The sequence below is a fragment of the Arvicola amphibius genome, chromosome 14, assembly GCF_903992535.2.
Source record: "Arvicola amphibius chromosome 14, mArvAmp1.2, whole genome shotgun sequence".
Taxonomy (NCBI): domain Eukaryota; kingdom Metazoa; phylum Chordata; class Mammalia; order Rodentia; family Cricetidae; genus Arvicola; species Arvicola amphibius.
Genome location: NC_052060.1, coordinates 15,309,633 through 15,322,533, shown reverse-complemented (window position 1 = coordinate 15,322,533; position 12,901 = coordinate 15,309,633). Strand labels below are relative to the sequence as shown.

General features: G+C 40.0%; 1 protein-coding gene across 1 annotated transcript in view; it reads right to left on the bottom strand.

The window, feature by feature from the left end:
- Ptpn22 (protein tyrosine phosphatase non-receptor type 22) overlaps window positions 1–12,901 on the bottom strand; it is a 54,823-nt gene that overhangs the window by 18,345 nt on the left and 23,577 nt on the right. Inside the window, exons 11-14 of the mRNA XM_038311291.1 lie at window positions 11,831–11,917; window positions 8,201–8,277; window positions 7,258–8,069; window positions 4,430–4,513 (exon numbers count right to left, since the gene is read on the bottom strand). Of these exons, the coding sequence (XP_038167219.1) occupies window positions 4,430–4,513; window positions 7,258–8,069; window positions 8,201–8,277; window positions 11,831–11,917 (1,060 nt within the window). The remainder of the gene's footprint in view (window positions 1–4,429; window positions 4,514–7,257; window positions 8,070–8,200; window positions 8,278–11,830; window positions 11,918–12,901) is intronic.

The following is a 12,901-nucleotide window of genomic DNA, read 5'->3' as shown; positions in this document are numbered from 1 at the left end:
TGTCACCAGGGTCTTCATTCCCTGTCATTCCCTTCAAAATAGAAGCCAAGATTAACTCTTCGTGCCTTAAACCTCTTTGTCAGGTATTTTTGTTATAGCAATGAGAAAAGTGACGGAAACAGCCTCCACGCCCCTGAGTGCCAGGCTTACAGACACACCACCATACCCAGCCTCCACGCCCCTGAGTGCCAGGCTTACAGACACACCACCATACCCAGCCTCCACGCCCCTGAGTGCCAGGCTTACAGACACACCTCCATGCCCAGCCTCCACGCCCCTGAGTGCCAGGCTTACAGACACACCACCATGCCCAGCCTCCACGCCCCTGAGTGCCAGGCTTACAGACACACCACCATACCCAGCCTCCACGCCCCTGAGTGCCAGGCTTACAGACACACCACCATGCCCAGCCTCCACGCTGTTTTCAGTAACGGCTGCCTTAATTTACAGCTCCACTAACAGTGTGCAGGGGTTGCCTTTTCCATACATTCTTGCCAGCATTTACCTTTTGTTTTGTTTTTACTTTATTGTTGAGGAAGTATAGTATATACTTCAGTGTGTATAAAGAGGCCAGAGAACAACTTTGTGAATAAATTCTCCTGCCTTAATGCTGGTTTCAGGGATCAAACTCAGGGTGTCAGGCAAGTGATTTTACCTTCTGATCTGTTGTTGTTTTTTTTTAATTTTATCTGTATGAGTATTTTATCGGCATGTATGTACCACATGTGTCCAGTGCCCACAGAGGCCAGAAGGTATCGACCCCTTTGAAGCTATAATTACAGATGGTTACAATTATAATTACAGATGGTTATAATTACAGCCAACAGTGTGGATGCTGGGAACTGTACCTGGGTTCTGTGGAGAAGTAACTAGGGATCTTAATCCCTGAGTCATCTCTCCAGCCCCACATTTTCTCCCCAAGACAGCGTTTTTTTCGGTGTAGCCCTGGTTGTCCTGGAACTCACTCTGTAGACCAGATGGCCTCAAACTCAAAGATCTTCCTGTCACTGCCTCTGGAGTGCTGGGATTAAAGACATGTGCCACCATGCCTGGCTCCAGCTGCCACTTTTGTTTTGGAGTGGAGTGGGGTTATGTCACGTTGTGGTTTTCACTTGTATTTCTTTGACGGCTAGTGATCCTGAATATCTTTATCCCTGTTGCCCATGGGTATGCCTTCTTTTGAGATCTACTGCCAATTTTAAAATCAGGCTACTTATATTCTTTGGTGATAATTTTTTGTGTGTTGCTTACACATTTTGGTCAATATCCAGAATATCCTATTCAGACAGGGCATGGTAGTGCACACCTTTAATCCCAGCACTCAGGAAGCAGAGCCAGGTCAATCTGTGAATTTGAGGCCAGCCTGATTTACATAGAAAGTTCCCGGATAGTCATGGCTACATAGAGAAACCTTGTCTTGAAAATACCAGATAGATAGATAGATAGATAGATAGATAGATAGATAGATAGATAGATAGATAGATGATAGATAGATAGATAGATGATAGATAGATGATAGATAGATAGATAGATAGATAGATAGATAGATAGATAGATAGATAGATAGATGATAGATAGATAGCAATAAAATTTGAGTCACTAAAGTAATGTTGAACACTGCTGTACTTGTTAGATGCATAATGAATGAAGGTTTTCTAAGTTAAAGGCAAGGATTGTTGCTTTTGCTGCATGAAGCCTTTTATTTGGTATAATTCTACTTGTCCATTATTGTTTTTATTTCCTTATTTTTTTTAATGTCCTGTTCAAAAATACCCTTTCCCATCCCAAAGTCCTGAAGCTTTTTCTAGTTGTTTCGTGGTTTCAGGTCTTAGACTTCAATGTTTAGGAGACACTGAGTTATTTTGGGGGACCTGTGAGAGGTAGGAGCCCACCTTTAATAAATATGTGGACACCTAGTTTTTCACAGAATCATTTATTGAAAATGCTGTCCTGTTTCTTATGCATGTTCATTGCATCTTTATCAAAAGTCAGTTGGCTATAGAAGCACATATTGGTTTTTCTAAGATATTTATTCTGTTCTTCTGGTTTGTGTGTCATGTTTTATGGCAGTACCTTTGCATTCTGATTTCTATAGCTTTGTGTATTCTGAAGTCAGGTAGCACAATATTTTTCTGCTTTGTTCTTTTTACACAAGATCATTTTGACTATTTCAATTTTCAAATAGCCTATCTGAAATAATGTTTTTGCTTGTTTGTTTGTTTGAATGATTCTATCTTTGCTTTGCCCATGACAAAACAAAATTGTCAGTCTGGGAAACCGAAAACTAAATCAAAACAGCAGAAGCTGTTTACAAGAACAATAGCTCTTCCTGAGATGAATCACTCTAACTTAGTAGGCTGTTTTAGAAGACAAGTTCTTAGAACGAAACGTCATCTAAAGTCAAGCGGAGTCCCTACCTGATTTGGGATTTTGGAAGTTCACAATCTAAATAGGTGAAAAGAAAAAGAAATGAAGGAATAATATGTGTGCACACAAGTTTGAAGCATAAGTGCCATTTAAAAATATAGTTCATATACTGTAGCAATAACAGCACTTCTTAATTCGTAAGTGTGCTGAATTATAAGAAGGCACCCCTAACTCTTACAGTGATTTTTCTAGTTTTGTATCATATGAAAATTGGTTCTATATCGATCTCCACCTGAATTATTTCATTCATAATTTAGAACATTGCCCTAAAAATTTATTTGAAGTTGTCAAAGTTGTAATTACTTTATGGAATTTGAAAAGGGATGATGTTCTTTGCCTTGTGAGTTAAGAAAAAAGAAAAGGATAACTGTGTGTGCCCACACTATTAACAGTAATTGTAACAGCAATTGCAGTGTTGTGATTTTCCAGCCTTACAGTTAGGAGCTATTTTTAAATTCCGTCCTGGGGATTAAACGTAGAGTCTTCAGTGCTAGACAAATGCTCTAACACTAAGCTACACTCGCAGCCTGTAGGGGCTTCTAAATGCTTAGTGAATTTTCTTTTTCTTTCTTTCTTTCTTTCTTTCTTTCTTTCTTTCTTTCTTTCTTTCTTTTTTTTTTTTTTTTTTTGGTTTTTTCGAGACAGGGTTTCCCTGTACTTTCTAGAGCCTGTCCTGGAGCTAGCTCTTGTAGACCAGGCTGGCCTCGAACTCAGAGATCCACCTGCCTCTGCCTCCCAAGTGCTGGGATTAAAGGCGTGCGCCACCACCGCCCCGCCTTAGTGAATTTTCTTATCTCTGAAATCAAGGCATATACTTAAACAGTTGGTTCAAAGAATATGTAGAAATACATAACAGATTACCAGAAATACAGATTTTTTTTTTCTTTTAGAATCAGGAAACATTATTCCAAGTGGTTCATCTAAAATAATATGCACATGTCATTAAAAGTCACTGTCTGTGATTTCACTGCTAGCATGGTCCAGCCCATGAAGTGACTACAGTAAGCAGTCCGTCTACTATGAAACGCTCCTTTTGGCCTTTTACAGGTCAGCTCAGATGTTTGCTCTTTCTCTGGGCCATCCTGACTGCTCTCAACCCGAAAGGCTCTCCTGTCCTTTGAATTCCCGTGTCTTTCATGTATCGTTGATATATGGTCTTGAAATAATAAGCATAAAGATTCCTATGCACGTCCTGTACTTCAAATGTAAGCTTCTTAAGACTGAGAAATGTGTATCGCACATCTTTCTTACCCCCCTTATCCTCCAACATGTTGTTTTACATTTAGAGTTTACTTAATAACTACTGTGTGACTGCTTGTTAAACTGAGGGGAATCGAGCCTGGAGAGGAGGTGTTCTGTCAGGGGACCTGGGTTCAGTTCCCAGCACCCACACAGTGGCTCACAGCCATCCCCAACTCCAGCTCCAGGGGTGCCCTTTTCTGACTTCTGCAGGCACAAGGCACACACGCGATACACATTTATACATACGGGCAAAACATCCATACACCTAAAATAAAACAATGTCTAAAACAAGAAAATGTATAGAATAAACTATAGTCTGTTGAATACAAATGAGCTGAGTGAGAAAAAGGCACTAAAGTCCTACAAAGAGGTGGATCATTGAATCAGATGGTCCACTGCATTCCAGTACGCTCCATTTATACCGTCACCACCAAAGGTGGGGACGGAGTGACTCCTGGTGAGAAGTCTCACGCAAGAGTTCATAGGAATGGGATTGTTTTGTTTATCTTTTGAGATAGTGTTTCTCTGTGTAACCACCTCAACTGTCCTGGAACTCGGTTTGTAGACCACGCTGGCCTTGAACTCACAGAGATCCGCTTGCCTCTGTCTCCCAAGTGCTGGGACTAAAGGTGTGCGCCACCACTGCTCCGCTAAATAAGGTTATTTTTAAAGAGACAAACGGCTACTCAGCTGCAGCACACAGACCCCTGAAGGGGCCCGAGAAGGCACACACACTTTATACTTACTGAACTGTACTCACCAGCGTCCTCAGCCACAATAAAAGACTCAGGTGTCCGTTCAGGGAGTGGAGGGGGAATTTCATCATCTATCCTCGGAGAAGTTGCTGTCCAAATAATGGAAATGTAATCACAATTTTTTTGGTGATAACAAAGGAGATCCTTAGATTCCAATATAATCCTAAATATGAATTTAACAGATTTGTATTTGCTTACTCTTGGAAAGAAATAAATTTGTCTTTAGGTAAAAGCTTTATTTGTTCTTTGAACATTTTTTACTGGGTTTAAAGGTTTGAAGTCTCCAAATATTTTGATAAAGTCACTGTTAGGATGGTTTGGAATGTTCTCTAACTCTTTCCTTTTGTTTCCTATAGAATTCCTAATAGGATATTTTCATCAGCTAAGCATTCACTTACACAGAAGGCAAAAAATAATCCTTTTTCTATTCTATACAGAATCAAAAATATGGATGCTTATTACAGAAAAAAGGAAGTGTTAATCAAAAAAGAAGGAGAAAATTTTGGGAATGGAAGTGAATTAGAGATCTAGGGAAGCTCAAAAGTCTACAGAGTTTTCTGTTTAATTAAAAAAAAATCAGAATTTTTGCAGTATTATAAAAAAAACTTCCACCAGGTGGCAGACATGTCAATTTCTCTGCAATATGAAAATAACTTGTTTTTGATGATCTGAGAAGTTTAAAGCATAATGATTATTTATAAAAAGAAAACATCAGATGGCGAGGTGTCTCAGTGTGTGAAGGCACTTGCTACTAAGCCTGACAGCTGAGTGCAGCCCCCAGAACCCATGTGGCAGAAGTAGAAAACTCACCCTGGCAATCTGTTCTCTGACCTAGACATAGACACACACACAACATCACCCACTCACATACACGTTAATAAAGAAAGCAAAATTCCTTAAATTTTAAATGTAATCAAACTGTAAAAGAACTAGGTCAAAAGAATTTTCTTAGATCCAGATTAAAAAAAATTGCAACAAATGATTTACTCGTCTACCAAATTTGCTAGGTTTTCATAGTACATACTTATGAAGAATTCAAAGTCATCCTTGTTTATTTAAAGAATTTGATACCAGCATGGGTTACATGAGACCCTTTCTGGAAAAAAAAAACAAAACATGAAAATCAAAATACAAACAAACAGAAAACCAAAACAAGCAAATAAAACTTGGGCCTGGGGAAATGATGGTTTACTGTGAGGATGAGCACAAGATCCCCGGCCATCCACAGAAGAAGCCTGAGTGGCCTTTTGTGCCTGTAAGGCCAGCACTGGAAGAGAAGGGGCGGAGACAAGGGCTTGCTTACCCAGCCTGGGGTAGGGCAGTGAGAGGCAAGCTCTGAGGTCAATGAGACACATCCTAAGATCATAAGGCACAGAGTGACAGAGCAATTCCCCTGAGATCTTCACTTCACCTCCACATGCATGTACCTACAAACATACACATAAACGTGCCACACAGAGAAGGAAAGAGAGAGCTAAGCCCCACACTTGAGAGTCTGGGGCAGGACTGCTGTGAGTTCTAAATCAGCCTGGTCTCCGTGAGTTATAGGCTGGCTTTGGTAGAAAGAGCCTATCTAAATCAAGAAAAAAGGAAAGAAAGGAACACAGGTTGGGGCTATCCCTCCATGACAGAGCTCTTATCTGACTTGCTAGACTCAAGTCCCATGACTTCAAAAAGAGGAAAAAGGAAACAGCAATCAATAATGTTATACAGCAAACATTTTCTGTGCTTTCTAAGTCAGTGCTCCTTATGGATTATCTGGCAAAATGCCTAAGCAGATTAAACCTGCTCTTCACTTCCTTTATCTTCTACGTCAGATTATTAGAGTCTGGGCTGGAGGTTCCACTTAAACACCGGCCTGACACGCACAAGAAACTAGGTCTAATCCACTTCATTAAAAAGAAGGGAGGGGCAAAGAAAACAATGAGCACATAATAATCTCTAAAAGTATGTTCACCACTACTTTCTGTCGACTCAGTCAAACAAAACAGTATGTTTGATATGTAAAAATCTAGAATTATAAGAGATAAATAGGAAAATTGTATTAAAAGATTTAAAAAGTCACACAATACTAAGCAAATACTCTCATCTGCTAAGATAAATGCAGGAAATTAGATCCCACCCTTCCCACTCGTACAGGAAAAGAGTTCAATGCTTTGCAATGTGTTCAACTCATTACAGGCATGTAGGAAGGAGGCCGCTTGTTCGTCCCGGTCTCCCAGAACCAAAATAACCACATAGAAACTATATTAATTAAAATGCTGCTTGGCCCATTAGCTCTAACTTCTTACTGGCTAACTCCTTCATCTTAATTTAACCCATTCCTATTAATCTGTGTATCACCATGAGGTCATAGCCTGCCAGCAAATTTTCAGCATGTCTATCTCCAGCAGAGGCTCCATGGCGTCTCTCCAACTCCGCCTTCCCTTTCCATGCTATAGGCCAAGCCAGTTCTTTAATCATTAACCAATAAAAGCAACACAGGCTCATAAGTGTGTATCAATTATTTCTAGGTGCCTGTGCAGTGCTGTTGACCAGTTTGCCCTCTGTATCTGGGAAGCTGTTTCTGTTAAAGGTAAATTGTGGGCTGTTTATAAACAAGTCTGGAATGAGGTTGGCCATGCCTTCCCTTTGGCATAGATCTGACAGCTTAATTGTTGCTCTCTTCAATTTAGTACACCATCAGAACACCCTAGAACTTATTTCTTTGTGGAGGAAAAGAAGGAAGAAAAAGAAGCAGAGAAAGAGAAGGGTTAGGGTAAGCAGAAACCAAAATATTTAATAGAAACAAGGCAAGTTCCAAAAGTTACACAAATTTTAGAACATAGCTCACCTTCTATAGCTGTCTGTTGGTTTAATGGTGGGGATGACCTGGTCAGAGGGTTTGCCATTAAAGATTCGTGTGAGTTGCAATAAGAAAGGGAGGTTGTAGAAGAGGCTGGCAACGGAGTACAAGGAAAAGAGGCTCGGTTTCGCTTCTCAGGCAGATCAAAAGACCTCTTAGAATCAGCACTGTTTGGAGGTGATGGTGGAAAAAACGGACCTTCTACTAACGACATGCAAGAATGCACTCTAAAAGGCTTGGGGCTGGGCTGTGGTACACAAGGGACAGCACATATCGGGTGCTCAGAGGCACACGGCAGAGAATAATTGAGTTCCTCTGAAGAAACATGGACCTCTCTTTGTGCCTGCAGCTCCATGAGACAAGGCTCAGGCAGTTGAGATTCCAGGAAGGAAGAACCATCTTCCATGTTCAACTCATTTGTTCTTCTCGGCTGAATCAATTCAAAGGGTGTTGATTTGGTCCGTGTCACTGGCCCCTTCGAGTTGTGACACCTGCCTGCTGTGTTTATAGGCGGAGCATCAGGACACGATCTGCACACAATGGAACCAAAGTCCAGACTTTGGTATTTCTGAAGAGGATCTCCCACGACTGGAGAGGCCTTTGCCAGCCCTTCCCTGGTTATGACAGCCTTGCTGTTACACCCACAGTTTAGCTCTAAAAAGTCAAAAGAGGGGCTTGATTTAGCCGAACGCAAACCAAACTCCTCCTCGGCTCTTATTTCAAAAGTCCTATCATAGGAAGAGGCGTCTGCGCTTTTCACTTCAAGCCTTTGTCTTGTTGGTTTTGCATCTTTCATGGCACTGAAACAGAGGGAGAAAATGATGATGCCACACTGGAAAGGGGTCTCTTCTGAGTAGCACAGCAATGCAGGCATGAGATTTCATCCCCTAGTTATAATTAGTCAGCATTTAGATATGCCAAATTTACTCACTTTTTTGGTAAATCTGGAGGACAAGAGTCAGCTTGTACAGTGAGATTTTGTTCAGGAACTGAAAATCCTGCTTCGATCTTCAAGAGAAAGGTCAGAGATTTGTGTTTGATTGGTTGGCTTTGTTTTTTAATGAAGCAATGTCAATAAAGTATTTTAATATTTGAAGGCTAGGAAGTGATAACCCCTAACAATCCTCCCCTACAAAACACACACACAGAAGGCACAGGGACCATCATGGAAAAGGGGAGAGAAAGATCAGGGAGTTCGTTCTGAACTCAGTGTATCCTGGACATAAGACCAATACATTCGTGAAATCAAGCCAGCAGTTGGCATTCCAGCATGGAAGTGGAGCATGGGCTTGATAAGACCCATCCCGAGTTGAGTCGCTATGGACAGGTGATGGCCTCTGGGGACGGGAGAGTCAGGCTTTATTCAGAAGGTGGCTCCTTGCTCCAGTGGCTGGCCCCACGCCCACGAGTACATGAGCAGCACAAATTAGAGTTGGTGGGCTATTTTTATTTTTTATAAAAGAGGACATGAAGTTAAGAAGGGGTAGAGAAAGAGGTGGTAGTTCTGGGATGAATTAGGGGGAGAAGTAAGGGTAAACATGATCAAAATATATTGTAATAAATTCTTAAAGAATTAATACAAATATTATATTAAATATAAGGCAGCATTATTTAGCCTAGATGAGTTAGTATAAAATAAATGACATTTTGTTTTAAAAAGAAAGATTCCAATTGAACAGCCTAACTTTACATTTTAAGGAACTGTGTGTGTGTGTGTGTGTGTGTGTGTGTGTGTGTGTGTGTGTGTGTGTGTGACTAAAATCAATCTCAAACTTTGCAACAGCAAGGAAATATTGAACATTGGAGTGGAGATAATGAAATAGAGAACAAGAAAAATTGGAAAAACTGAACAAATTCTAAAGATCAACAAAGTTGATCAAACTTTAGTTACATTACAGGAAAAAAATCACCAGGTGGTGGTGGCATATGCCTTTAATCCCAGCACTCTGGAGATAGAAGTAGGAGGATCTCTGTGAGTTCGAGGCCAACCTGGTCTAGAGAGTGAGTTCCAGGACAGTCAGGGTTACGAAGAAACCCTGTCTCAAACAAAACAAAACAAAAAACCTCAAAGCATTAATCAAAAGTGAAAATGCAGGGACTGAATAGATAGCACATTTGGTAAAGTACTTATGCTCACTTCCCAGAACAGGCCCTTCAAGAAAACGAAAAACAATGGCCTGGTGTAACACACCTGTAATCCCTGTACTAGAGAGGTGGAGGCAAAGGAACCCCGGAGCTTCCTGGTAGTCAACCTATCCTAACCAGTGACTCCAAAGTCCCAGGGAGATACTCGATCTCAAAACACCAGGTTGATGGTTCCTGAAGACTGACACCCACAGTTGACCTCTGGCCTCATATGTATACATGCTCACATATCTACACATGTATCCTCACACGCAAGATGAAAATGTGGACGTTAAAACCAATCTCGTGGAAACAAAAAAAAAATTAAAATATTATGAGCAATTGCATAGGAGTCCCACATACATTGATTGCATGCTAACAAATTGGACAACCCAGATAAGATGGTTAAGAGACACCCACTCTACCAAAACCGGTTAAGGGAGAAAGAGAAAATCTAAATAGAACTCAACTAATAAGGCGACTGAATTAATAACGGAAACTAAAGAGTCTTTGGGTTCAGTCCCCAGGACTAGGTGGGGAGGGCCAGGGGACAGACAAATGTTAGCAAGAATATAGAAGAAGGGCCCATTTATGTGCCGTTGGTGGAAATGTGAACTAGTAAACGTATTATGAAAAATCAGTGCAGAGGTCCCTCAAAATAACAACAGAACTACCATATAATTTATCAATTTAACTTCTGATATTTCTAGAGAAAATGAAATCTATATAGTGTACTCAAATGTGGTGTAGTCACAATAGACAAGTTATGGAGTCAAACCAAGAATCCGTCCATAGAGGAATGGATACAGAAAATGTATCATAGATTCACATGCTTTTGCATTAGTGTTATAAGGGAATACTATTACCCCCTTGAAAAAGAAGGAAATAATGGCCTGGGAGAGGACCTGTGTTTAGACCCCCAGCAGTCACATAAAAGCCTGGTATGACAGACCTGTAACCCTGGTATTGAAGGCAAGACACAAGTAGATCCAGGGGAGAGAGAGCTTGCTGACCAGTCAATCTAATCAAAATAAAGAGCTCTAATGCCACTGGGGAAGACATCCTGACGTCAACCTCTGGCCTCTACAGGCATCTACACTGGTAAGTGCACACACGTATGTGCACACCTATTACACACACAGTGCCAGGCATGGTGACACAGTTTTGTAATTTCAGCTACTTAGGAGACTGAGGCAAGAGGATCATAAGTTCAGGGACAATCTGGACAACTTAGCAAAACTCTGTCTCAAAAAGTTGAAAACCAGAGCTGATGATATAGCTCAATGCTGATTGTCTGACATTCACAAGGCCCTATGTTCAATTCCAAGTACCATTTTAAAACACAGTAAGTGGGTGGAGGGTCTGGAAAGATGACTCATTGGTTAAGAGCATTGGCTGCTCTTCCAGTGGTTCTGAGTTCAATTCCCAGCAACCACACGGTGGCTCTCAACCATCTTTAGTGGAATCTAGTGCCCTCTTCTGGCATAAATTCATACATGCAGATAGAGCACTCATACATAAAATAAATACATCTGGAAAGAAAAATAGTAAGGATATTTTGTTATTTTTGACAACATGAATGAACCTAGAGGACACTGTGCTAAGTAAAACCATGGAAAGACAAATATTGCATAATTCCTATATAGACTCTAAGGTAATCCAAATTCGTAGACACATAGAGTAGAATGGTAACTACCAGACACTAGCAGAGGGAGATTTCAAGGCAATGTTGTTCAATAGATACAAAATTTCAACTAGATAAAAAGAATGAGTTCAAGAGGTTTACTATAAAATATATAATTACTACAGTTAATAATGAGGTATTTTGTATTAGAAAACTGCATAGAATATAGATCTTAAATTATAACTATATAAAGGACTAAATTAGTTTGGTTTAGTCATTACAGAATGTATACAAACATTAAAACATTATATTGTACATTATAAATATATTCAATTTTGTTTTGTTTTTTGTTCTTTGATACAGGGTCTCACTGTGTAGCCCTGGCTAGCCTGGAACTCGCCAAGCTGGCCTCCAAACTCACAGGGATTGAAGCTATGTATCACCACACCGGGCTCAATTAAAAAAAATTTTTTTTGTGGGATGTATGCTATAAAGTAAGACAGATGAGACCTGGAAAAACAGTCATCTATGAATTGATAAATTTAACTTGCTGATAATTGCCTAAAACTTGGGATCAAAACACAAGCTTGCCCTAATTAAATTCAGCTTCTAAAGTTATATGTAATAAGCTAACCAAGGTGTGACCTTTTTAAGTTAAACTACCCCAAATGAAATTGTCCTCCACAGGAGATTCTGACATAGCCCTATGAAATCCTGACATTCCAATTCAGTTGTGACTATACATAAGCCCTACAAATAATCTGAGTCACTCTGGCCAAAAACATATAAAAAAATATGTAATGTCAGCATTACCTCTCTTCCAGAGTGTTCGTCTCCAATAATAACCATATGCCTCTTAAATAGCTCTAGCACCGCACTGCTGACCAGTTCGTACTGTTCCTGAAGAGTGTTCCAAGCCAGGCAAGTGAAGAAAATAAATATATCAGGTGAGTAACAGAAACAATTCAAAATAGGAACATCGCTCAACAGATGTTACTAAACTCAGTAACAGTGCCTTATGTTGTGTGACTCATACACTTTTAGGCTACGAGAAATACTTATTTTATATAACTAGCTAACATGCAAAGATTTTATGCCATGTTTCTTTCATATTCTAACCCTACTTTTAACTTATCTTTTACCTCTCTGTTTTCTTCCCTAGCATTTTTTTTTTTACTTACATGTTATCCTAAATGTATCTTGAGTAAATCACCTTCATTTATGGGGAAAAAAAAATCAGGTAATGGGTGGTATATGAACTGCTAGCTTCAATATGTATTCGCCAATGACCTTCACAATTGCTCTATGAAGGAGGAAGGCTGTTATACCTGTTTACAATCAGTTTGTCCAAGGCCATTCAGAAGCAGTTCCTGCATGTGGCTTACAAACTGAGTCTTCTGACTTAGCTTAGTGTGTTTAGATCAAGTTGCTGAAATTGTGTCCTAGTAAAGATACCAAAGAAAAGTAAACCGCTGAATAAAAGTTGGAAATCTGTGGTTACAAATGGATTCAGTGTAGAGAAAGGAGCCATGTATGACAAGGTTTACGGCTTGTAACACTTGCATTGCTTCCCTTTGACCTTTCTCTCTGACTTCCTCTACTACTTACACAATCTCATACAAGTAAAGGGCATCTTCAAAAGGTATTTTTTTTTTTTTTTAGCGGAACAATGTAGCATCTATATCATCCAGCATAGTCATGGGATGAAATAATTTTTAAAAGGCAGAAAATGTAGCCAGCAACTGTAGTCCACTTCTCTAAACGCTGCACTCAGGAAGTTGAGACAGGAGGATTGTTGTAATCTCAAGCCCAGTCGGGCCTCAATGTTAAATTCTAAGTCATACTGGGATATGAGGTAAGACCCTGTCAGAAAGAGAGAGAGAG